The 26,403-nt window shown below is 37.1% G+C and overlaps 1 protein-coding gene across 1 annotated transcript in view; it reads left to right on the plus strand.

Moving 5' to 3' along the window:
- Positions 1 to 318: 318 nt before the first annotated feature.
- LOC308705525 (synaptic vesicle glycoprotein 2C) overlaps positions 319 to 26,403 on the plus strand; it is a gene marked incomplete at both ends in the record, with an annotated part of 45,292 nt that continues 19,207 nt past the window's right edge. Inside the window, 3 exons of the mRNA XM_081390569.1 lie at positions 319 to 902; positions 21,611 to 21,787; positions 23,801 to 23,952. Of these exons, the coding sequence (XP_081246695.1) occupies positions 319 to 902; positions 21,611 to 21,787; positions 23,801 to 23,952 (913 nt within the window). The remainder of the gene's footprint in view (positions 903 to 21,610; positions 21,788 to 23,800; positions 23,953 to 26,403) is intronic.

The raw sequence follows: 26,403 nt of genomic DNA on the forward strand, positions 1-26,403 counted from the left end.
TTTAAGTAATTAATTAATTTATTTATTTAAATATATTTTTTATAAATTATACACATATATAGTTATATTTTTGTATTTTTGTATTTATTTAATGTTTGCTTATATTTTGGTGAATTAGTAATTATAATTGTGTTCCCTTTTGCACAGAATGAAACCCTGCCTGTGTTTGTTTCTCCCATAGTGAATGAAGCGGTCAGAAGGAAACGTCACACTCTCCTGTCCACCTCAGTCTGTCCGTCTCTAAACCCGCCTTCAGGAAACTTACACTCGTCCTCTAAAACTCCCGCTTGACTCCTGCAACCATCAGCATCAGTGGAGATGGAGGACCCGTACAGAGACAGGACGTCTCTGGCCAAAGGCGCTCGTGACATCGCCAAAGTGGCGAAACGGCACGCCGTGAAGAAGGTCAGCAAAGTGGTGGACCGAGCCTCGGACGAGTACGCCTCGGGACGCAACTACAGCCGCTTTGAGAACGATGAAGACGAGGGTGCGGACGAAGACGGCTACACCTATCAGGACGGCGGCGCTCAGCGAGAGGAGGACGAGGGCTCCAGCGACGCCACCGAGGGCCACGACGACGAGGACGAGATCTACGAGGGCGAGTACCAGGGCGTGCCGGCGGGGGGCGGGGCTTCAGGGGGGCGGGGCCAGGTGGCGGTGGATGGAGTGAAGGACAAGCGAGAGCTGGAGAAGGAGAGAGAGGCGGATGTGGAAGAGCTGGCGCAGCAGTACGAGCTCATCATCCAGGAGTGTGGACACGGCCGCTTCCAGTGGCAGCTGTTCTTCGTGCTGGGCCTGGCGCTCATGTCTGACGGGGTGGAGGTGTTCGTCGTGGGCTTCGTGCTGCCCAGCGCTGAGACTGACATGTGTGTGCCCAACTCAGGAGCCGGGTGGCTGGGTGAGTGATCAAACAATCACACAAGACACTGACAGCGTGCTTTACACTCTGAAACTGGACAGTTAGTTTGGATATTTGATCTGAATCACAAAAACAAAAGTCGCTGTTTGGATTTAAATATTTTTATTAAATTAAATTATTAAAATAATTTTTGCTGTTACTCACCCCGATGTCATTCAAGATGTCCATGTCTTTCTTTCTTCAGTCGAAAAGAAATTAAGGTTTTTGAGGAAAACATTCCAGGATTTTTCTACACAGAATGGACTTCAATGGCAACCAACGATTCATGGACATTGGAATCGTTGGTTGCCATTGAAGTCCATTCTGTGGAGAAAAATCCTGGAATGTTTTCCTCAAAAACCTTAATTTCTTTTCGACTGAAGAAAGAAAGACATGGATATCTTGGATGACATCGGGGTGAATAAATTATCAGCAACATTTTTTTGAAAGTGAACTAATCCTTTAAGAGTCTAATGGTAATGATTGGATCATTATTGCAGTGATTATTATTAGGGGTGTAACGATACCCTCATATCACGATTCGATACATACTCACGATATGATATTAGTGCGATACTCCAAGACATTTGGTAAAAGGTTAAACATTTTTTTTACTGTTGATTAAAATGTTACATTTGATGTTACATTGTGTGTGTAAATGAATAGGCTTGGACTTGTGCTGGAAACCCAAAGCACAGGACAATCGGGACACCAGAATAACAATATTCATGATTCTGAAGCTGAAAATACTGAATTATTTTAGACGAATATGCTTGCACTCTGTCACTGGCTTGATATATGTGACCCTGGACCACAAAACCAGTCTTATGGGTCATTTTTTTTAAATTGAGATTTATACACCAAAAATCTAAATATTGAGAAAATGTCCTTTAAAGTTGTGCATTTATGTTCACGATTGTGCTGCATTCACTCACAAGAATAAATGTTTTATATATTTATGGTAGGAAATTTACAAAATATCTTCATGGATCATTATCTTTACTTCATATCATAATGATTTTTGGCATAAAAGAAAAATCGATGGCTATTGCCTCAAATATACCTGTGCGACTGGTTTTGTGGTCCAGGGTCACATATATAAAATAATGTAGGACACTTTTTACTGTTAACATCAGACATTTGACATTATCAGGACCCACAAATATCCCCCCATTGCATTATTATACATCATATTCAACATATATATAGTAGTTTAATGTAGTACTGACACTAAAACTCTGAAAACTTGAATTTTTTCTCACACAGTAATTTGTATTTTGGGTGAATATACACAATACAGATTGTCACTATCCACAATACAAAATGTTGCATTTTTGTATTGTAATATATTGTGACACGATATATTGTTACACCCCTAAATATTGTTTGTCTAGCATGTTATGTGTTTGCCAACAGTTCTTCTAACCCTAACTGATGGAGAGTGTAGCTTTTCATTTCTTTAACACACATGTACTGTAGGAATGACAATATCAAGATTCATCAGGCTCAGATTGTGAGAGTATAGTTGTGAGGAGCATGAAGAATCATTTCACACATGAATTATCTCCTCAAAGTCCAGATCTTAAATTGATTGACAGTCTCTGGGATGTGCTGGAGGAGACTTTACAGAGCGCTGGACTCTTGCATTGACAATATAAGATCTTGAGCAAACATTGATGCTCCTCTTGATGGAAATAACATCACAACACTTATTTCCATCAAAGAGAAAAGCCATTTTATGCTACTATTGATTGATGTTATTGATACAGGATTTAATTGACTTTAAGTACACTACTGATTAAATCATTTTGTGTCTCTTTATTAAAGAAATTAATCATTTTATTCAGTAAGGATGCATTAAATTGATCAAAAGTGACAGAATAAGAAATGTATAATGTTACTTATAAAAGATTATTATTTCAAATAAATGCTGTTCTTTTGAGCTTTCTATTCATCAAAGAATCCTGAATAAAATAATCACGTTTTCCTCAAAATATGAAGCATGAAAAACTGTTTTCAACACCGGTAATAATGTTTGTTGAGCATCAAATCATCATATCAAAATGATTTCTGAAGGATCATGTGACACTGAAGACTGGAGTAATGATGCTTTTGTATATTTAGATATAAAGTTTTTCCACAAGCGTGTTGCAGTGCATTCTGGTATACTCTTAGCACATACTCAGCTGAAGATACTGGAGCGTTTGCAGTGGTCTTCGTGTTGAGATCACCTCTGCTGTCTGTAAATCCAGTCTGTGTGAAGCGCACCAGATTCTCTATTCTTCATCTCTGTCTTTGTACCCACACACTTCTGCAGTCACACGCTGTAAAGACGACAAGATGCTTTCTTACGCCCTTTGATGTGAGGGAGGGTTTTTTTCTTGTAATGAGTGTGTGTGTGTGTGTGTGTGTGTGTAATGTGTGTGTGTGTGTGTGTGTGTGTGTGTGTGTGTGTGTGTGTGTGTGTGTGTGTGTGTGTGTGTGTGTGTGTGTGTGTGTGTGTGTGTGTGTGTGTGTGTGTGTGTGTGTGTAATGTGGGTGGTTGGGTGGCGTCTGCCAGCAATACCGTACTGTGTCGTGCTTGTTTGATGGTTTTTGGATGTGTGTGTGTGTGTGTGGGTAGAGACTGTTGTTGTATTATTCAGTGATCTCTCTGGGTCCGGATGAGTTTATTGTCTTGGCAGCAGGTACAGCACATGTGTGGGTAGATTTGAGCCTATTTAAGAGGAGCTGCTGCTGTGTGTGTGTGTGTGTGTGTGTGTGTGTGTGTGTGTGTGTGTGTGTGTGTGTGTGTGTGTATTTCCTTCACTCTGCCTCTTATGTAAGTATTTATCTATAATAATATGCAGATATAATGGAGACAAATGAAATGAAAGAGCTGATGTTCTCCAGATCATTGTCATGTTGTTTATTTTATTATTTAAGTTTTTATTGAACGTTATAAAGGGGTCGTTATGGCTAAGTTACAAATGCATTATATTACTTGGCAGAATAATTGTTTATCGTGGTCATTTAAGTAGAAAATGCAATTATTATTAATTATTATTTAAAAATTGGCTTCTTTTATCATATTTTTGTGACATTGGTAATCCCCAAATTTTTTTCGTTTTATTTTTTCTGGAATCTATTTTTTTCTGTATTCATTTTTCTGTATTCCATTTGAATAGTGTAATTTTTTATCAAAAAACGTGTCTAATCAATTGAATTTATAAACTTTTTTATGAAACATCAACAAACATTTTTTTTACAATAATAAGGCCATATGAAATTTTTTTTTTCAGAAATGCTGTTGTCTTTTAAAAAAAATATGGATTTATGATTTCAAGATCTTTTTTTTAAATAATCAAGTGAAAATGAACAATTTCTGCACAATCAAATCAAAGTTCTGCACAACAGAGACTTACTATTTAAGTGTTTTGAGTTTGTGGGAATGATGATAGTCTCATCAAATGAAGTGTCTTTGTCCTAACCACGACAAGCTTGTTTTTTTTTTGCGTGCCTGTTGTGTCTGAAATAAATGCATAATTATTAAATATGCTCCGATTGGTGTTATTGTGTTGCATCTTGCAGCATTTTTCCTTTCAGCGAGGACAGAGAAATGAAACTTGTTGCATCATGTCTGTGTGATATGCAGGTGTAACAGTAGTTTTATGGTTCTTGGTGTTGTCAAGCACAGTGTAGAGCTCATTTCTGGATTTTATCACACTAATTATGGCATATCTCAGAACAGTGCTCTTTTTGTTTGTTGCATTCGTGCACATATAGAGTTATGGTGTATCTATGTAGATAAATCAAAAACAGTATTTCTAGTTTCTTCTCCCTCTGCTCTCTCTCTCTCTCTCTCTCTCTCTCTCTCTCTCTCTCTCTCTCTCTCTCTCTCTCTCTCTCTCTCTCTCTCTCTCTCTCTCTCTCTCTCTCTCTCTCTCTCTGATCAATACTCTGCACTTAGTCTTGATTAACTGTCCTCTTCTGAAGACGTGTGGTCTTACCACTCATTCACTGGACAGAAGCAGAATCATGGGACAAAAATAACAAACTAATTCATGTTGACTATAGATATACTTGGACGTCTATTTTATTCAATGTCAAGTCAAGTCAAGTCAACTTTATTTATATAGCGCTTTTCACAATACAGATTGTATCAAAGCAGCTTCACAGTATTAAATAAAATAGTACATCAGTGTTTGTTTCTGGTGTAAAACATCCACGTTTGGTAATGCAGATCAATAGCACTGTTGAATCGATTAATCAATTTAAGTATCCCCAACTGAGCAAGCCAAAGGCAACAGTGGCAAGGAACCGAAAAACTTCATCAGGTGACCTAATGGAGAAAAAAAAACCTTGGGAGAACCCAGGCTCAGTCGGGGGCCAGTTCTCCTCTGGCGTTTATGAAGTAGAGACCGGATTTAACTGTAAGATTAAAATATTATATGAATGCCTGGCTGAAGAGATGCGTCTTTAATCTAGTTTTAAACTGGGAGAGCGAATCTGAGCAACGAATAATATCAGGAAGGCTATTCCAGAGTTTTGGAGCTAAATGTGAAAATGCTCTCCCTCCTTTGGTGGATCTGGATATCCTAGGTATGACCAAAAGCCTCGAATTTAGTGATCTTAAAGAGCGCGATGGATTATAGGGCGATAGAAGATCCGTTAAAGGGATACTTCACCTCTGGGAAGATGAATGTGTATTTAAAATAGGTCATTTAAGTAGAAGAAATGTGGAGAAATTTTTGAATTTGGAGCTTTCTAGACTGAGAAAAGCCAGAAAATGTATTTTTGGCTTATGTGGATGAAAGACAACAACTCCCAGAATGCACTTGCTTCGCTGCCTTAGGAGGCCACGCCTACCGGTTAGAGAGCACAGTTGAAAACAACAAGGCTAGCCTAAGTAAGTGATGAGTTTGCCAGGGATTTAGAGACCCAAAATGTCCGGGATTCGGCTTTTGCGTTCTACAGTCGCCATTCATCATGTTTACTGTGGCGAGCAGGACGAGGCTGACGGCCGCGGGAGAACGGCGCGAGGCCGGTGGCTTCATTACTGAGACGCGCCGGGTCTCGCATATCTCACGGAGGAGCGGGAATTTTCTTAGCAATGTTAAAACGCACATCAACCAACCAATCACTTGTTTAGCGTTCATGTAAACACTACAGTCAGATTCACCGATCGGAATTAATTCAGTTAGATTGAAACGAGAGGTGTGCATGTAAACAATGAATGGCGACCGCAGAACGCAAAAGCCGAATCCCGGACATTTTTAACAGTCTCGCCCGCCGGACAAGTCCGGGAAAAGGAAGATGGTAACCCCTACTTACTCAGCTTTCTCCTATTATTCAGCTTTCTCCACAGAACAAGAGCATGCTAGCTTAGCTTCCAAAGAAAGACGGCTGATACTGTGTACATTCTGTGAGTGAGATCCCACCCTCTATGGGCGGGCTGAAAACATGCGGAACAACGCCATCTACTGGCTGTAGTCTTTAGCCTCTGGACAGAAAATCCTCCGATGACGCAAAATGACGATTTTTGCGTCATCGGAGGATTTTTTTCAGACAAAAAATACATAAATCTCTCCTCTCAGGGGGATATGAGGGGGGAAAGCATGGTAATTCGAAAATACTACAGGTTTTCTACTAATACAAAGCTTAATGCTAAATCCTGAAGTAACCCTTTAAATAAACTGGAGCTAAGCCGTTTAGGGCTTTATAAGTCAGTAGCAATACCTTGTAATTAATACGGAACTTTATAGGTAACCAATGTAGTGATGATAAAATTGGTGTTATATGGTCAAACTTTCTTGATCTAGTAAGAACTCTAGCGGCGGCATTTTGGACTAACTGTAGCTTGTTTATTGAGGATGCAGGACAACCAGCTAATAAAGCATTACAGTAATCTAGTCTCGAGGTCATGAATGCATGAACTAACTTTTCTGCATCAGAAACTGATAGCATGTTACGTAACTTAGCAATATTTCTAAGGTGAAAAAAGGCTGTTTTTGTAACATATGAAATATGATTTTCAAAAGACAAGTTACAATCTAATATAACACCCAGGTCTTTTACTGTAGAGGATAAAGTAACAGGACACCCTACTATGTTAAAGTTGTATTGTGAGAGGTTTTGTGGGTGGTTTTTTGAACCGATAAGTATTACCTCTGTCTTATCTGGATTTAATAAAAGAAAATTGTGCGTCATCCAATCTTTTATATCTTTAACACACTCTGTCAATTTGGATAATTTAGCGTTTTCATCCGGCCGTGATGAAATATATAGTTGAGTGTCATCAGCATAACAATGGAAACTAATTCCATGTTTCCTTATAATATTTCCAAGTGGCAGCATATATATTGAGAATAATAGAGGGCCTAACACAGATCCTTGCGGCACTCCATAGTTTACTGGAGTTATGATCGATTTTTCTCCGTTTAAATAGACAAAATGGTAGCGGTCAGATAGGTATGATCTGAACCAGCTTAATGCTTGTCCTTGAACACCGGTATAGTTTTGTAGCCGATCTAAGAGTATTGTGTGATCTATAGTATCGAACGCAGCACTAAGATCAAGTAAAACTAGTATTGAGATACAGCCTTGGTCAGAAGCTAAGAGTAAATCATTTGTGATTTTAACGAGCGCAGTTTCAGTGCTATGATGCAGCCTGAACCCAGACTGAAACTTTTCATAGGTGTCATTTTCTTGCAAGAAAGAGCCCAGTTGGGCAGACACAACTTTTTCTAATATTTTGGACATAAAAGGAAGATTTGAAATGGGTCTATAATTTGCTAGGTTATTTGGGTCTAATTGTGGTTTCTTAATGAGAGGTTTTATAACTGCCAGTTTAAATGTTCTTGGAACATGACCTAAAGATAAAGACGAGTTAATAATATTGAGGAGAGGCTCTTCCACTATAGGTAACACTTCTTTCAATAGTTTAGTTGGTATGGGATCTAATAAACATGTTGTTGTTTTAGAGGAAATGATAAGTTTATTTAACTCTTTTTGTTCTATAGTTGTAAAGCACTGTAATTGTTCTTGCGGGGTGATAATCAAGGCTGAATTATAAGGCGCGATTGAAGATTGAACGTTTACAATTGTGGATCTGATGTTTTCTATTTTCTCCGTGAAAAAATTCATGAAATCATTACTACTAAACTGTAACGGAATATTTTGTTCAGGTGACGCTTGTTTATTTGTTAGTCTAGCCACGGTGTTAAATAAGAACCTAGGATTGTTTTGGTTATTTTCTATTAGTTTGCGGAGGTGCTCAGCCCTGGCCGCTTTTAGGGCCTTTTTATAGCGTGACGTACTGTCTTTCCAAGCGATTCTAAAAACTTCTAAATTAGTTTGTTTCCATTTACGCTCTAAATTACGGGTTTCTCTCTTTAGAACACGTGTAGTATTGTTGTACCATGGTGCTTTAATTTTCTCTCTGACCTTTTTTAGTCTCATAGGTGCAACAATATCCAATTTTCCAGAGAGAATGGTGCTCATAGTGCTGGTTAGTTCGTCTAGTTCATCTGTTTGTTTAGGTTCAGGCAGCAGCTCAGACAGATCCGATAAGCAATTTGAAAAATTATCTATGGTGGATGGAAGGATTGTTCTGCCTAATCGATAACGCAGCGCAGCATGATATATTACCGGGGTACGTAATATGCAAGTTACCATGTAATGGTCAGTTACATCATCACTTTGCGGAATGATATCTATATCGGTTGGATCGGTTCCATGTGATATAATTAAATCGAGTGTATGATTAAAACGATGAGTTGGTCCGGTAACGTTTTGCTTAACCCCAAAGGAGTTTAATAAGTCTATAAACGCAGCCCCTAACGTATCATTTTGATTATCTACGTGTATGTTAAAATCTCCAACAATTAATATTTTATCGACATTGACCAATAGATCTGAGAGAAAATTTGCAAATTCTTTTAGGAAATCAGCGTAAGGCCCTGGTGGTCTATATACGGTAGCCAAGGCTAAAGATAATAGGGATGTTTTTCATCATCTAAGAGCGTAACATTTAGTACAAGTACTTCAAATGAAATAAACTTATAGCCCGTTTTCTGAGTAACATTGAGAATATCTCTATAGATAGTTGCAATACCGCCGCCACGACCAATCAGACGGGGCTCGTGCTTATAGGAGTATCCTGATGGAGTAGACTCATTTAGACCGAAATAATCATTTGGTTTAAGCCAGGTTTCAGTTAGGCAAAGTACATCGAAGTTATTATCTGTGACTATTTCATTTACAATAACTGCCTTAGGTGTGAGTGATCTAATGTTTAAAAGACCTAGCTTTAGAAATTGTTTTTGTTTACTAATAGCAACATTTTCTGTTTTAATAACAATTAGATTTTTCCTAGATCCTGCAGTAGATTTATTATTTGATCGCACTAAACGAGGAATAGACACAGTTTCTATGCAATGTTCTACACTAGTATTTATATCAGTTAATTTGGTGCAGCAGAGACTATGATTTGGACTTTTGGTTACTAGTCAAAAGGTATTTAACATTTTGGAGATGTTATCTGACAGAAGATCCGATCCGAATCTGTTTGGGTGTAAGCCAATGTCTTTATAGTTATTTAATAGTTATTATATAATATTTAATATTTGCTTATTTAATATTCATAGTACTTTTCTATGGCAACTATTACAAATACTGAATAATTTAAATACAATTTTAAGTGGATTATTTAATCATATTAAATTCCAAAGCAGTATTACATTTATCATGACTGGAAAACAACTGAGAGAAAAATCAAGATCAAGCCATTAAGGTATATTTAGTTTAATATTTGTATAGCTATTGTATTTAATATGTATTATAGAATATTTAATGTTTATAAATATAATCATATTTAATATGTATTTAATATTAACAATATTCATATTTATATTAATTATATATATATATTTGTAATATTTATATTAATATTTATTTATTTATATTTTTATAAATAATATAATTATATATAAAATAATATATAAGTATATTTTATTATATCATAAATATATACAAATTATAATATATATTTATTATAATAAGTGTTGTATAATATTTAATGTTTATAAATTATATTAAATATATAGTTTAATATTAACATTACTTTACTACTATTACACAATTTGAATAAATCAAATAAACGTTTAAAAGTGGATTATTTAATCATATTTCATTCCAAATTCTGCAGCATTACATTTATCATGGTAAAAAAAAATAATAATGGCGTCATGAATTGAGAAATCAAATTTTCCTTGATCTTTTGACATATAAGAGGTTCATCATACTATACGAATATCCTGTACATTTCAGAACTCAAAACTTCCTCACTAGTCCAAAAACAGCTTTTATTGAAACCGAACTCAGAAAACGACTCGTTTCGGAAATATTTCTCTGTATGATGTCATAGAGCAGCGAAAGAAAAAGATCCACGCCCACTTCTACATCATTGCCTCTTTAGCCCCGCCCACTAATTCACACTTGTCACACAGTAGTAAATACGAGACAGAATTACTAAACGACAGATTCCTCTGAGGATTACAGGATGAAAAACCCACTCTTTGCTTGGCGTTCATTGTGATCCTAAGCGTGGGTGAACCTTTAACAAGGTTCCAGATCGGCTCTGTTTGCTTGCTCATTTCACTGCAGATTCGTTTTTTAAACAAGGCTTTTCAGAGAGACTGAAAATAAAAGATGATGCAGTGTTGACTATACTGGATCTGACAGTAATGTAAGTGTAAGTGTGAGTAACAGTGTTTTTACCATGTGTCACTGTTGCTCTGTGTGTTACAGATCATATGAGATGTACTCACTTTACTGAAAACGATGAGTGATGAATGTAAGCACGACGAACCACGGTACATTCACCTTTCTGTAGTGTTTCAGCTCTAATATAATGTAATAAAATTAGGGCTGTCAATCGATTAAAAATTTTAATCGCGATTAATCGCATGATTGTCATGAGTTAACTCGCGATTAATCGCATTTAATCGCACATTTTTTATTTGTTCTAAATATACCTTAAATTTATACTTTTCAAGTTTGTAATACTCTAATCAACGTGGGCATTGATAAATATAGATGCTTTATGCAAATGTATGTTTATTATTAAAACCATAGTCAATATAGCATGAAGACGAGACATGTTTCAAAGGTCATAGATGTTTTTCAAAGAACTTGTTCATGTCTATTAGACACATGTAGAAAGAACAAAGAAATACCAGGTCCCCATTACTTCTCTTTCTTTGCACTGAGCAATTTACTAACACAAAAATGTTTAGATTTTTGCATGACAGGGCAGCTCTTCTGAAAATGCTAAATGTACATTTAGCATTTATTATTACATTGTAGTTTGTCTCTCTCTGTGCCCATTTTGATGAAGCTAAATTATCAATACATTCTCAATAAAACGTATATTTTACTGTTTCTGTTGTCAAACAACGGAATGAATTTGAAATGGTGACTGAAACGTGACCAAATAAACATAACCAGCTCTCCCTTCCAAGACGTTAATCTGCACAAAAATTCTGATAATCGAGCCGTCGTCTGGTGAAATCAAATACACATAAGCTAATATCCATGCTCTGATTTCGGCTATATTTGTAAAATTAGAGAAGCAACATAATATCTGTGTTTAACTGAATTAAAGCGCTGCTCCTCCGCGTGAGACGCAGAGAGAGAGAGAGAGATAGAGAGAGAGAGCGAGAGAGAGAGAGTTTGGGCGCTTTGTTGAAGGGAAAAAATTGCTAAAGGGGTCTGCAATGTCGCTAAGTTGCCAACACTGTGTATCTCCATTTCTCCAACTAGGGGTTGGGTCACGGGTCAAACTAAATACGCGCTGCGTTAATCGAGCGTTAAAAAAAATTAGTGCCGTTAATATGATTTTGCGTTAACGCGTTATTACCGCGCTAAATTTGACAGCCCTAAATAAAATACAATATTACCACACAAATACATAAGGAATAAATACTGTATAAAGATGATTTATTACCAAGCTGTCACAGACTGGAGTATCTTTTGTTTTTTGAGGTTTAGGTTTGTTCTTCTGATTCAGGATCAGACTCTGGCTTTTCAAAACAATTTGTTTAATATGTAAAACTGTTACCCAGTCATATCAGTGGGAGTTTTCTTCCAGGTCTTGAGTGTGGTGTTTCAAAGAGAGCGTCAAAAACAGGATAGAAAATATTCTGTTACTTCGAAATTAGGATGTTTTTTGATGTGAAATAAGTGGACCTTGAAGAGCATTATAATTATTTTTTTTAAAGCAGTTCATGACCTCTTAAGAAACAAAAGAGTAATGTTGACTATAAATATACTTTGGTTTATTCCATTCAATATTTTTATAGTTTTGTTATTTGAGCTATTTAAAGGGGTGGTATAATCCTCTTTTCACAAGATGTAAAATAAGTCTCTGACGTCCCCAGAGTGTGTTTGTGAAGTTTTAGCTCAAAATACCCCACAGATATTTATATATTGCATGTTAAAATTGTCACTTTTTAAGGGTGAGCAAAAACGCACCGTTTTTGTGTCTGTCCCTTTAAATGCAAATGAGCTGCTGCTCCCGGCACAGGGGGTGGAGCTTGTGTCCTGAAAATTTCAAAAACTTTTTTTGTTTATGTTTAAATTTATGTAGCTGATGTGGAGTTAACTATCTTCTAATCATTGATTAGCATTATTCTGTCTTGATAATCTATAAATCGTGTTCCGGGGGTGGGGTTTATGTAAATTTTAGGGTTAGTGATGTCACTAACCCGGGAGGAATGTGGTGTAGTCCCTACCAGCCGTTTGTTAAAAAGCAATTTCTTTAAAAGCAAATATCTCCCTTTGCTTTGAACTTTGAGCGTTGTAACTTTACAGATGTTGTTTATGCTCTAACAGCAACATTACACACTAACGAAAGTTAGAAAAGTGAAATCATAATCACCCGCCCCTTTAATATTTATTTCATAATAATAGTATATAGTATAATAGTACTTTTTAGTACTACCATTGTAAATATTAAATAATTCAAACATTTCAAATCACATTTTAAGAGGATTATTTAATCATCATATTTCATACCAAATTCTAAAGCAATAAAAAGGCAAATATTTAGCAATTTGATGTGAACAGTACTCTGCTACTATTATAAATATTGAACAATTGATGGATTATTTAATCATATATTATTTAATCAGCATAGCATTTATCATTTGTGAAGAAACATTTGATTTGCCAAATACCAAAAAAGTTCAATCTGATAAGAAAGTGTGAGTTTGTGGCTTGGTTCAGTATTGTGTGTGTGTCGTTCACGAGGTTCGGTTCAGGTAATGAAAAGCGAGGCACAGAAAAGACACACTGCCGCAGAGCTTCCATTATCTCTTCTCTTTCTTCTCCCATTCTCCTCCTCTTCTTCTTCTTCCCCTGCAGTAAAGCTTGCTTATTTACCCTCCCTCTCTGTAATCACTCGTTCTTTTCCTCCTCCTGTCCTCTTCGTCCAGGACGGCTCTTTCCTGTAATGATGCTCCGAGAACACACACTCACACACAGGATCTTTTTGTTAAACACACACGGTTGGCCTGCGGTCCGCATGCACTCGGGATCAATAACTCCGATCGATGAATTAGAGCGGATGGAGATATTCCCCACTCCCAGATAAAGAGAGCCGTCAATCACACAAGCAACTGAGAGAGTGTGTGTGTGTTACGTAAGTCCACTGTGAATACACACGCGTGCACTGTCCTGAGCTGGTGAAGAGATCACACCGACGTTTATCACGCTTTTAAAAGCAGAAAGAAAGAAAGAAAGATCCCAGCTAACAGGGAATGTTCTCAGAACGTTTATCAAGGTTCCCTCAAAGTTATAAACAATTGTAGACATTAATAGAATGTTTGTTCAAAGTTATCTGGTCTTTAATAAGGTTCTCAAAACGTTAGAACAAAACCAAATCAAAGAAAATCAAATCACTTTATTGTTACAATTCATGGAATGTTTAGTTGGAGGTTCTTTTCATTTTTTTAAACGTTACTATTTGTTTCCAGAACATTCAGAGAACGTTTAAAAAAAATAACGTTTCCATAATGTTTGAAAAACGATTAAATGGAATGTTCTCTTAACATTCGTAGAAGAAAAAAAAAAAAACGTTTTTAAAACCTTTGTTCAAACATTTTGAACATTCAGAAATAGCGTTTTCATTACTTACTGGAAACATTAACAAAATGTTTTTAGAGCTTATTTTTGTTTGCTTGGATACAAAAAATATGTGAAACAATATGTGCGTTACAAAAACGAAAGAAAGAAAGAAAGAAAGAAAGAAAGAAAGAAAGAAAGAAAGAAAGAAAGAAAGAAAGAAAGAAAGAAAGAAAGAAAGAAAGAAAGAAAGAAAGAAAGAAAGAAAGAAAGAAAGAAAGAAAGAAAGAAAGAAAGAAAGAAAAAAAGAAAGAAAGAAAGGGTGGAAAGAAGGGTACAGTAAATGTGATGTGGGTAATTCAGTGTGTCCATTAGCTCGGTGATCACATTCCCAGTGTTGGAGAGAGAGAGAGAGGATGGAGAGATGGAGAGATGAGAGGTGAGACGCTGTTCTACTGAAAGACCCCTGAGAGGCGTCTGTAATATGCCCGACACTTTCTGATTTCACGCTTTACTGCTCTCCCTCTCTCTTTCCATCCTTTCATACTGCAGTATCAGCAACATCAGATGTTGTACAGCTCAAGCTCAAATGTGTGTGTGTGTGTGTGTTAAATGCATATATATATATATATACACTTGTTTAAAAATAAATGTATTCCTTTTATTCAGCAAGGATTAAATTGATCAAAGAATCCTGAAAAAAAATTATGGTTTCCATAAAAATATGAACCAGCACTACTGTTTTTAATAATCATAAATGTTTCTTGAGCAGCAAATCATATTACAAATATAGCTGCCAGCAGCAATTATCGGGGCCAAGCGCAAGCAGATGACAAGACATGCCAACATGGCTGAAGGTGTCAGACCAACTGCAACAATGAGCAATTAAAGACATTTAAAGAGGATTTTAGGTGAAATGGCTGAAAAATCATAGAAACAGTAATAAAAATATGATTTAATGGATTATCACTTTCGACCAATAGGTGGCGCAGTTACAAAACTGATGTGATGTGGTCAGAGTGAAGTGACAATGACACATACAAAGTTTGGTGTCAATATGTCAAGGCATTGCAGAGATAAAGCCTGAATAGTGCTTTTAGCATCATGCCTCAAATTTGCTGCTGTGCTATACGAAAACGGTTTCGTCTATCGACACGAAATCCATAACTTTTAGTCGGCACAGTCTGGAGATGATACGATTCGATTTTGGTGAAAATCGGACAAACGGTCCAGGAGGAGTTGAAAATCAAGATGGCGGATAGGAAGTTCGGCCAAATAAGGTAAACTTGGTATCCATGTTCTCGGCTTGACCCAAGGAATCTATTAAGACCAGTGGCATTTCAATAGGCAGATTTATTCAAAAGTTATTAGCATTTTTAGAAATGTTGTTATAACGTTTGAGTACCTTCAGGGGATGGTGCTGATGGCACATTCTGAGTTTCGTAATATTACACCTATGCATTTGTTAAGTATAGCATTTTATTTCACAAAACTGGGAATTTCATGTTTTGTTCTATTATAGCGCCACCAAGTGGCTCAGTCCCACCATTTTTTTTATGTGTCCTCAGAGTGAGCCCATACATATGTGTGTCAATTTTGGTGAAAATATCTAAATTTACTTCGGAGTTATAGACATTTATATGAAAAAACGCGTAAAAAATGACTGACTTTGATTGAATTTTACTACCCCTTACTATCAATATTTTCGCATTTGGGCATTGGCGTATAACTATCGACCTATGTTTCCAAACTTCTGACGGTGGTTTCGTCTCGATCGGACTAGCGGTTTCGAAGATATAGCCAAATGTTTTTTAAGCTCTAAATCACAATGCTACACAAACCGTAAGGCGAAACCTAGCATGTTTGGTATCGTAGGACTCGGCAAGGATTCAGGAGTCTAATTAGATGAGTCTCGTGAAAATAAGTCGACCACACCCAAAGTTATAAGCATTTGAAAAAAAAAATCACCACTAGGCGGCGCTGTTTCGAAACTTCTCACGCTCCTTCAGGACATTGTGCTGATGACCCATGCCAAGTTTCGTAACAATCCGTTCATGCGTTCTTAAAATACAGCATTTTAGCACAAAATTCAAAATGGCCGACAGTCAAAATGGCCGATATGGTAAATATGGTAAAAAAGAGTTGACCTCTTTTCCCTAGCCATGACCACGTCTATATTCTCCTCTTTCGCTTCTTCCTTTTTTTTCAGCACACATAAAAACCACAATTGCGATTGATCTTGCTCTATTTGTTTACCACTTGCACATGCTGATGACGTTTTATTCTTCTATTCTAACTTGCGTCTTACGATTCAATAGGTGTCTTCATCGTACAGTCTACATACATGTCGTACCCAAGTTTATTAGATCCCTGTCATACGGTGTGATTTGTAATGACCTTATAGGATTGATGAAATCACACAGTCTGTCGCAGGCGTAACGCAAACTAGCGAGCCACGACCGCGACCACATGTGACAGGAGGACAATGACAGAATTGAATTTTGTCTAAACTCTTTTGAAGCGGTTGAGTGAAGATCGAAGTCATGTGAGTACAGATCTGTTATTGTTTTAAGTGTTGAAGACCTGTGAAATGTTATATGAGGAAGCTAATGTTGTACCCAAACAAAATTTTATAATACAGTATGCACATATCGTTCGACGTCAAAGACGCGGATGTTTAAGGTTATAATGTTGTGTGTCAATTTACAACGTTATTTTGTCAAATACAAAATGAAACCCTTTATTTTATGTATTATCTTTACAATAGGCTTTCAAGAGACTTTCTGCCCATGTGTGCGGTGTGTGATGTCATGATATACATCAGCAGAGGCAACGTATCCAGTTTTTCAGCCTGTATTGTGTTGAGACTCGCGTCATAACAAGAGCGGTGGATGTAGATACAGCAGATTCTGCCACTGAACAAACAGATCACGTCATCGCTCGGAAATCTACTGTGGAAGATCAGATCTGAAAAACATATCTGTGTGTGATTTGAGTCTCAGCTTGAGTTTATCAGGATTGACACTTGTGTAATCAAGCTAGATTAGTCGGTAACACTTTACAATAAGGTTCATTAGTTAACATTACTTAACATCAACTAAGAATGAACAATACTTCATTTATTAATCTTAGTTAATATTAATTTCAACATTTACAAATACATTATTAAAATCAAAGGTTGTATTAGTTAATGCACTGTGAATTAACATGTATTTTTATTAACTAACATTAACAAAGATGAATAAATACTGTTACAAATGTATTGCTCATTGTTAGATCATGTTAGTAAATACATTAACTAATGTTAACTAATCAACAATATTGTAAAGTGTTACCGATTCGTCTTTATCTGTCTAGAGCTTCTGTAACGGACGTCTGGCCCCGCCCACTCTTCTCCTGTCCTGCACTCTGATTGGTGGAGCAAATCAGGGGCCAGATTCACAAAAAGAAGTTAAGATTTTTTTTTTTAAAGAAGTTTGTAAAATGTTCCTCCAGTCCCTGTACCTTGTTTCTGTTGAGAGTCATGCGTTTCGCTCTGGTTGTTGCTCACGCTGGTTTCCGATGGGATTGTCAGTGACAGGATCAGGGGAATTATGAGCGCTTCTCAAATCAGTCTGTGAGACAGAACGAGAGATAAGGAAATTTAACTCCGCAGGAGCTCATTTTTACTTACTGAGTGCTGGGATGTTAATAATGAGAGCTTTGACATGTAGATCATGCAGTTCACTGAAATACATTCCAAATGAGAGAAATCTTTAGGGGGAGAAGGCTGTACAATCAAGAGAAAATATGAAGGAAAAATCTATTTTAGTGACCTGAAATTTTGTAAAAGCTGTTATAAGTGCACTATTTACAAACAATTAATGTATGGTATTACAAAAAATGCATGTTTGAAGTGTCCCTATTATGCTTTTTTGGGAGGTATAACCTTTCATGTAGTGTGTAATAAAGCTGTTTGTGAATATTTGTGAAAGATCAAAGTGCACATTAATGGATAAATGGAGTTTTCGTCTCCAAGAAAAGAGAATCGATTCTGAACCGCCTGAAACGAGTCGTCAGTAACTCACTTCCTGCTCGAACCTATGTATGTTTGTAACTAATTTGCATAATACCATTGCATAATTCACTGGTTGCCGGCGAAAAAAGTTTGCTTTGCCCTGCCCTCAAACACTGTAGTTATCGCTGAGGCCGGAAGTTCGAGAAGAGTTTTTTGAGAGTTTTGAGAGTTTGATTTATTATTTGATCTTTTTAAGCATTTTAATTTTCATTTTAATTATGTTAGGAAAAAACTTCCATAGTAAGCGGTCGACCAATCACAATAGACTGGGCAATCTGACCAATCAGAGCAGAGCAGACCAATCAAAACAGACTGAGCCATCAGACCAATCAGAGCAGAGTAGACCAATCACAACAGACTGGGCCATCTGACCAATCAGAGCAGAGTATACCAATCACAACAGACTGGGCCATCTGACCAATCAGAGCAGAGTAGACCAATCACAACAGACTGAGCCATCTGACCTAATCAGAGCAGAGTAGACCAATCACAGCAGACTGGGCCATCTGACCAATCAGAGCAGAGTAGACCAATCACAACAGACTGGGCCATCTGACCAATCAGAGCTGAGTAGACCAATCACAACAGACTGGGCCATCTGACCAATCAGAGCAGAGTAGGCTCTCGGAAAGGAGGGTTTTCGAGAGACCCTTCATCGAACAGTTTTCAGACTCTGAGAAATGATGCTGCAATGTATATTATAAAAAAAAAAATGTTTTTGACCTTTGATACATGTTAACCTATTGTAGGAGACTCCAAAACACAATTAGGAGCCTTTAAAATAGCATAATAGGGGCACTTTAATACGCTAAAGCTCCAGCCGAAAGCTTTTTTATAGTTTTTCCTGTAGTAGAGAATTTTAGTAGAGTATTTTTACTCACATTATGTATATATATATACTGTATGTAAAAATATAGCACATATTAAAGTGCTTTATGGAAAGATCAGTGACTGTAATACTGTAGATGTGGCTCTATGAAAGCAGCTCTTTTGCTGAATATAGCGCATCGGTCTAGAAAGCGAGAGCGAGCCGCAGTATTCAGTGCTGTCTGACAGTAATGGATGACCAGGGCGGCCCGTCACGTCTGCACAGCGAGATAACACACACTCCTCCTCATACTCTCAGAGAGAACGCCAGGGATGAAGAACACCAAATAGCACTGAAAGATAGACAGAGATGCGCCTCTGTGTTTTCATTGGTCGAGCTCGTGCATATCAAATGGCCTTCACTTTACATTCTACAACATAAATTTGCATTTTTATTACTTTATCCTGAATGAGTGGACAGGACTGGATTTATTCTGTTATATATTTGTGTGTGTGTGTGCGTGTGTGTGTGTGTGTGTGTGTGTGTGTGTGTGTGTGTGTGTGTGTGTGTGTGTGTGTGTGTGTGTGTGTGTGTGTGTGTGTGTGTGTGTGAGTGTGTGTGTGTGTGTGTGTATTTACTGGATGGAATGAGTGATGATCAACCCGTCCTTCTGAACTCACAGCTGGAATAAAGGAACAATGATTGATATATTCCTGTTATCTTTTCTGTCAAAGCATTTCACATCTTGAGTGAATAAAAGCCTGGTGTAGATCATCTTCAGTTCTTATTCACTGAGCCCAGGTGTGTTTGTTAGCTATATATTGTCTTAGGATGGCTGCATTCCACACAAAATGTGAACACACAAAACTGTTTGTCGTCAGAAGCATTTTACAACCAGAAGTTGCAGGTTTCGAACAATATGAGATGAACTTTCAATTCTGGTTAAACTTTCCTCATCTAAAAATGAATATTCTGTCATTATTTACTCACTCTCATGTCGATCAAAACCAGTATGACTTTCTTTCTTCTACGAAACACAAAAGAATATTAAACCTCATAAATATTTAGATAATGACAATAAATCTTTGTGTGTGTTCAATTTTTTTGGTGAGCTGTCCCTTTAAATGTGCCCTTTCAAACTTTACTGTGGCTCGGGGTGATGGAAACGGATCAATGAAACTAATAACAGCTGTGTGTGTGTGTTATTTATGTTGCAGTTATTGACCACATAGGGAAAATCTCTAATGAGATCTCTTTATTATCTCAGTTGTTAGACAGAAGTGAGGTTAAATGCAAATCAAATGGAGAATTTCTGTTTCATAAGAGATCTCAACAAAGTCTCAAACTGTCTGCACATTCATTTTATATCTCTATATTCTTTCTTACTGAATGACCATTGACTCACTTGTGTCTGTTTTATTTATACAGAGAAACTGCAAGAGAAACATCTGAGGCATTGAAACATTTCTTTTTATGTCACAGTTAAATTTGCAGTGTTGCCACGTCCACTTATTATTAGAGTTTTGAGCTTGTTGTTTAAGCTTGGCTCATAAAGCGATCAGGTTTATGGAGTTATTAAAGTGAGCAGGTGTGGGTCGTGAAATGTTGGTCTTATTTTCAGCATAAAGTATTTGGATTTATTTCAGTTTATTGGCTTGATCTGGCAACATGAATGAGTCAAAGCTCGTACCGCTTTCCCTGTGATTTCTTGCAGAAGAGAGAAACATCTCTGATTTACGTTAAAATCAAGCGGCAACTTTCCGGTCTCTCTCTTGAATCCGACACGGAAGTGACTTAAACTGCAATTCACCGACTGGCCACTAGAGACAGGCTCCAAAAGAGAGTCAATCCCATAGACCCCCATGTTAAAATGCCCAAATTTACAGCAGAAAAAGATAACACAATATATTAAATAAGTCTCTGATGTCCCCAGAGTGTGTATGTGAAGTTTTAGCTCAAAATACCCCACACTCGTTTTGTGTGTGTCTCTTTAAATGCAAATGAGCTGCTGCTCCCGGCACAGAGGACGGAGCTTCAAGAGCTTGTGTGTGTGTTAGCAGCTCCGATTACCTCGCGCAGACACGCACTGAACATTTCAAACACTTTTAGCCTTTTATTTTCAAACCGGAGTCGGATAAAGATGAAGAAGTGACAACATGTAGAAGCAACAAGACGTTTCTGAATGGTTAGTTGATGAATTTATGTGGAGATAACTATCTTCAAGTCATTGATTAGCATATTCTGTCATGAATATGGGGGGAGGGGTTTATGTTTATGTAAATTTTAGGGTTTGTGATGTCACTAACCCGGGAGGAAGCTCGTGTAGTCCTTAAAAAGCGGCTTCTGTAATAGAAAATATCTCCCTTTGCTTTGAACTTTGAGCGTTGTAACTTTGCAGATGTTGTTTATGCTCAAACAGCAACATTACACACTAAATAAAGTTAGAAAAGTGAAATCATAATCAACCACCCCTTTAATTCGGTTGTAGAATGCGGTCGTCAAATGACTTAACTGTGTGTGTACAGAACGAGATTAAGCACTAAAAGGTGAACTGAACCGAATTGAGCTGCATTGTGTACGTGGCCTTAGTTGTGATGGGTACGGTAAGGGTGAAAAGCTAGAGACTGCATTGTGCCAGTGAATGTCCTCACAAAGATAGATGTACAAGAATGTGTGTGTGTGTGTAGTATGTGGTTTCATGATGATGATGATGGTGACCTCCTGCTTTTCCCTCTGCAGGCAGTGTGGTGTATCTGGGAATGATGGTGGGAGCGTTCTTCTGGGGCGGTCTGTCAGATAAGGTGGGCCGACGGCAGTGTCTGCTGGTGTGTATGTCAGTCAACGGCTTCTTCTCCTTCCTCTCGTCCTTCGTTCAGGGCTACGGCACCTTCCTCTTCTGCAGGATGTTCTCGGGATTCGGGTGAGTCTCTCGCTCATATTCCATGAGGATGAATGGAGGAAACCATCCATCTTCGGCTTTGATGATCTTTCCTTTACTTAGCTAATGCAGTGTGGGAAAGGTTATTCAGAGCGTTCTTAAAGGGATAGTTCACACAAAAATAAAATTATGCCATTGATTACTCGCCCAAACCCGTAAGATTTTTGGGTAACACTTTATTTCAACGGTCCACTTTCTTTCTTTTTTCCACCAGACATTCTGCTAACTATAAGTAACTTTGCAGCTGCATGTAAACTAGCAGTCATTAGAGTATTAGTAGACTGTCTGCTTAATATCTGCTAACTCTTTATTTTAATGCTCCTCAACAATCATTCTACTGACTATAAGTAACTTTGTAAGTACATATCAGTTTATTCTACTTACCCGAACCCTAACCTAACAGTCTACTAATACTCTAATGAGAGATAGTTGACATGTAGGTGCAAAGATATAGTTAGTGGAGTGTCTAAAGTGGACTATCGAAATAAAGTGTAACCCAAAAGTCTTATTGGTTTGGAATGACATGATTGAAAGAAAATCCCAAGGTTCCCACTGGTATTTATAATTTTATGTGTTTTATGTTTTACCATAGTAATAACAGTAAATTATGCATATGATTTGGACCAGACTTGAAATCAGCCTTTGATTTGATGTGATATGGATGTATTTTGCCATGCAAGTAGTTAATAATAAACAGTTATTGTTAAGCAAATGAATGCATCGGTGAGTCAATGGTGCATGATAAGTTAATCTGTTTTGCAAGTGTTTATAGAGCCAGATAAAGTGTGTAAAACACACACTAGCATTGACATTTTGCTCCTTTTGAATCATCTTCTGATTATTGGACCACTTCAGAAGCTGGAAATATGGTGTAGGAATATCCTGAATACAGAGGAATACAGCACAACTCCATCATGTCTGCTGTCTGAGAATAACACACACACACACACACACACACACTGTTCCTCTGTCTCTCTTCAAGCACTTCTGCAATGTCACAGTTGTTTTAACCTCCTGGCAAAGAGCCGTAATGTACGAGGAGAGAGAGGGTTGTATTGCTAACTGAGTTTGAGCGTGGTCTCGTGGCCTTGCAGTGACTCCAGACTGAATCAGCGTCTGAAGCCGGGGGTCAGAGGTCACGCAGACTGCAACACACAGTAGAGGCCCAAAAATAGCTAGATGCATCACAAAGGAAGAGCATAAGACAATTTTTTCATTTTTTAACTTTGCTGATTTTATTTGATGAACTGTATTCACATTTATGTATTTATTTATGTAATTTAGTAGGTGTTAAAAACAGTGCAAAGGAATCCTGTGTGAATGAATCCCCTTCAATCATTTTTGATACTTGTTTTATTCGGGGATTATTTTATTAAATTAATCGATGTAAGCAAGCTAATAATGAACACACACACACACACACACACACACACACACACACACACACACACACACACACATATATATATATTAATATCAATGATGCATTAAGCTGATCAAAAGTGACAGTAAAGACATATATAATGTTACCAAAGAATGCATTTCAAATAAATGCTGTTATTTTGAACATTCTATTCATCAAAAGATCCTAAAAAAATGTACCAAGGTTTCCATAAAAATATTCTGCAGCACAGCTGTTTTCAACATTGATCGTTTATTGAGCAGCAAATCATCATATTAGAGTGATTTCTGAAGGATCATGTGACACTGAAGACTGGAGTAATGATGCTGAACATTCAGCTTTGATCACAGGAATAAATTACATTTTAAAATATATTTTTAGAAAACAGCTATTTTAATTTGTAATAATATTTCACTACTGTATTTTTGATCAAATAAATGCAGCCTTGGTGAGCAGAAGAGACTTCTTTCAAAAACTAGAATAAATCTAAAAATATATTTGCAAATGTTATTTTTTAAATAAATAAAAATGATTCATTGAAAAATATATATAAGAAATGAAAATAAATCTTGATTTCCCACACTCCTTTGCAGGATTGGCGGGGCGGTTCCCATCGTGTTCTCGTACTTTGCGGAGTGTCTGGCCCGTGAGAAGCGTGGGGAACACCTGAGCTGGCTCTGCATGTTCTGGATGGTGGGCGGGATCTACGCCTCGGCCATGGCCTGGGCCATTATACCACACTATGGTGAGTGACAGCACCAACCGACCAATCACAAAGCTCCAGTACATCTCTATATCCAGCCCTTAACCAGTACTTCTACTTAAACAGTAGAAACAGTGATCTGTACGGCTGCTTTGCATTGACACCATTTCAGATTTGTTTTCAATTTAAGCAAAATTCTGCTATCCTGCTAGCATATCACACATCAGCACCGAACAAGATGCAATTTGTTGAGAATGTGACAAATGTCTGTGCTGATATCACATAACGGATCCTCTGGGAAGCCTCTCGTGCTCTTCTGCTGAACAGAAAGCCTCTCTGTCCTTCATCATCTCATTATGAGAGGATGATGGGTAATTTTCCGTGGGAGTGTAAACAAGCGCAGATATATACGGGGACTGCTGGTGTTCTGCGAGATACTGTGCTGGTAATTGAGGTCAATTGATTAGCGTCTCTTGTTTTAGCACTGTTTCTGTGGTCAGGAGGCAGTGGCGTGTGCTGAAACGGTTCTGCCGCAATGCCTTCATCACTGCAGGAGCGGGCGAGAGGCAGGTGAAGGACTTCAGACAGTGTGTGTGTGTGTGTGTGTGTGTGTGTGTGTTCTGCACGTCCTCCAACTTTTGAAGTAGAAACTTTTACTTTTAGACAGGTGATGCTAGTCTTTTGTTAGCTGGTTGTTATTGTTAAGTCAGCTGGTCTATGCTAGTTTTTATCTACATGGATGCCATCTGTGATGGTTAATATGATCATTGTTCCTCAATTAAGTATTATAAGTATTATAGCCATAAATATATTCAATGTTCAGTTGTTAAGCTCTGGTTAAGCTGGTTTGTGATGGAAGCTGGAGCTGCAGTGAATATTTCGCTGTGTTGCGCTGGTGTGTCTCTTTAGAGTCAGTGGTCCATGAACACACTCTATTACACACATAATCTATATAATGAGATTCTCTATGGTGACTGATAAACACGCACCCGTGGGGTTATTCCTCTCTCTCACACACACACACACACACACACACAGAGCGCTGGGGCCCTGTAATGAGTGTTATTGCCTCTGCCAAAAAGTGATCCAGACTTGCTCCCTTTTTATCCGGAGCACATGTGCCAGATATTGATCCGTCTGGAGTAAACGCATCTGTGTGAGACGCCACATAATGAACTCAGCCTTTAGGGTTTATATATGAAATCTATTTACATTTGTTTTATTTATTTATTTTTGTGTATGTGTGTATATATATATATATATATATATATATATATATATATATATATATATATATATATGGCTTTACTCCCTAAAAAAGTTACTAATTTCATTACTTAGTTACTTTTTATGGAAAGTACGTAACTTTTTGCATTACTTTTTCTCAACTGGGCTTTGTTTGTTTTTTAATAACAAAAAAAGTGCATTGTGCAATAAAGAAGTACTCCACATAAAGTTATATATCAAATATTTATATCAGTAAGTTTCAAACGATATGTCAGTAAATATATTAATGGATTTGAAGAATACTTCTATTTCAAATACATTTTGGTATAGGGGTTTTTCACTTGGGTACTGACTTACTTGAGTAATTTTCTCTAAGGAATTTTAGGAGAAAAATCTGAGATGAACATTGTACTTTTAAATGAGACTTAACTGAGTCTACCATTGTGTGTCCTGAGCTCTGAGATATTAGTGTACATGAAACCGTCTGAGCACATTTGGCTTACTCCCAGTATACTATCATTTAGGACACAGTATTTCTGATCTTGTATAATGTTTAGGATGGATATAGTATGCAGCGTAAGAGAGAGAGGCTGTGAGTGCGCAGGTTTTAAGGATGTAATAACTTTGGTCTCTGTGGTGATGTTTCTGTGTGTCCCCAACGGCCTCTTACAGCCGAGAGAGAGTAATTGCATTAGAAGCTAGAAGACATTAGTGCTCAGAGACTACAGGGCTGTTGTGTGTGTGTGTGTGTGTGTGTGTGTGTGTGTGTGTGTGTGTGTGTGTGTGTGTGTGTGTGTGTGTGTGTGTGTGTGTGTGTGTGTGTGTGTGTGATATATTACCGCTTATACAGTGCGTTTTTGCATCATCAGCAAACTGCAAAGAGTATAAATATGACCAGCACTATATATAGCACATATATATATATTCCTTGAAAATAATAAAAACAGTGAAATACAGAATAACAAAATAACACAGAACTGCAATAATTAAATGTTAAATTACACAAATATACTTTATGTATTTAATCTCACTTTATTAATCAATGTCTTTGCTGCTGACTTTTGATGATCCAATATATATATATTATATATGTGTGTGTAATTTTTTAATTTTCTGATTTTTATATATATATATATATATATATATATATATATATATATATATATATATATATATATATAGTATTTTATATAGTTTGTATGTATGGATGTAATTATCATTATTTACATCAGTTCAGTTCCCTTCCCTTCCCTTCCCTTCCCTTCC

The sequence above is a fragment of the Scardinius erythrophthalmus genome, assembly GCF_964197995.2.
Source record: "Scardinius erythrophthalmus genome assembly, chromosome: 17".
Lineage (NCBI taxonomy): Eukaryota > Metazoa > Chordata > Actinopteri > Cypriniformes > Leuciscidae > Scardinius > Scardinius erythrophthalmus.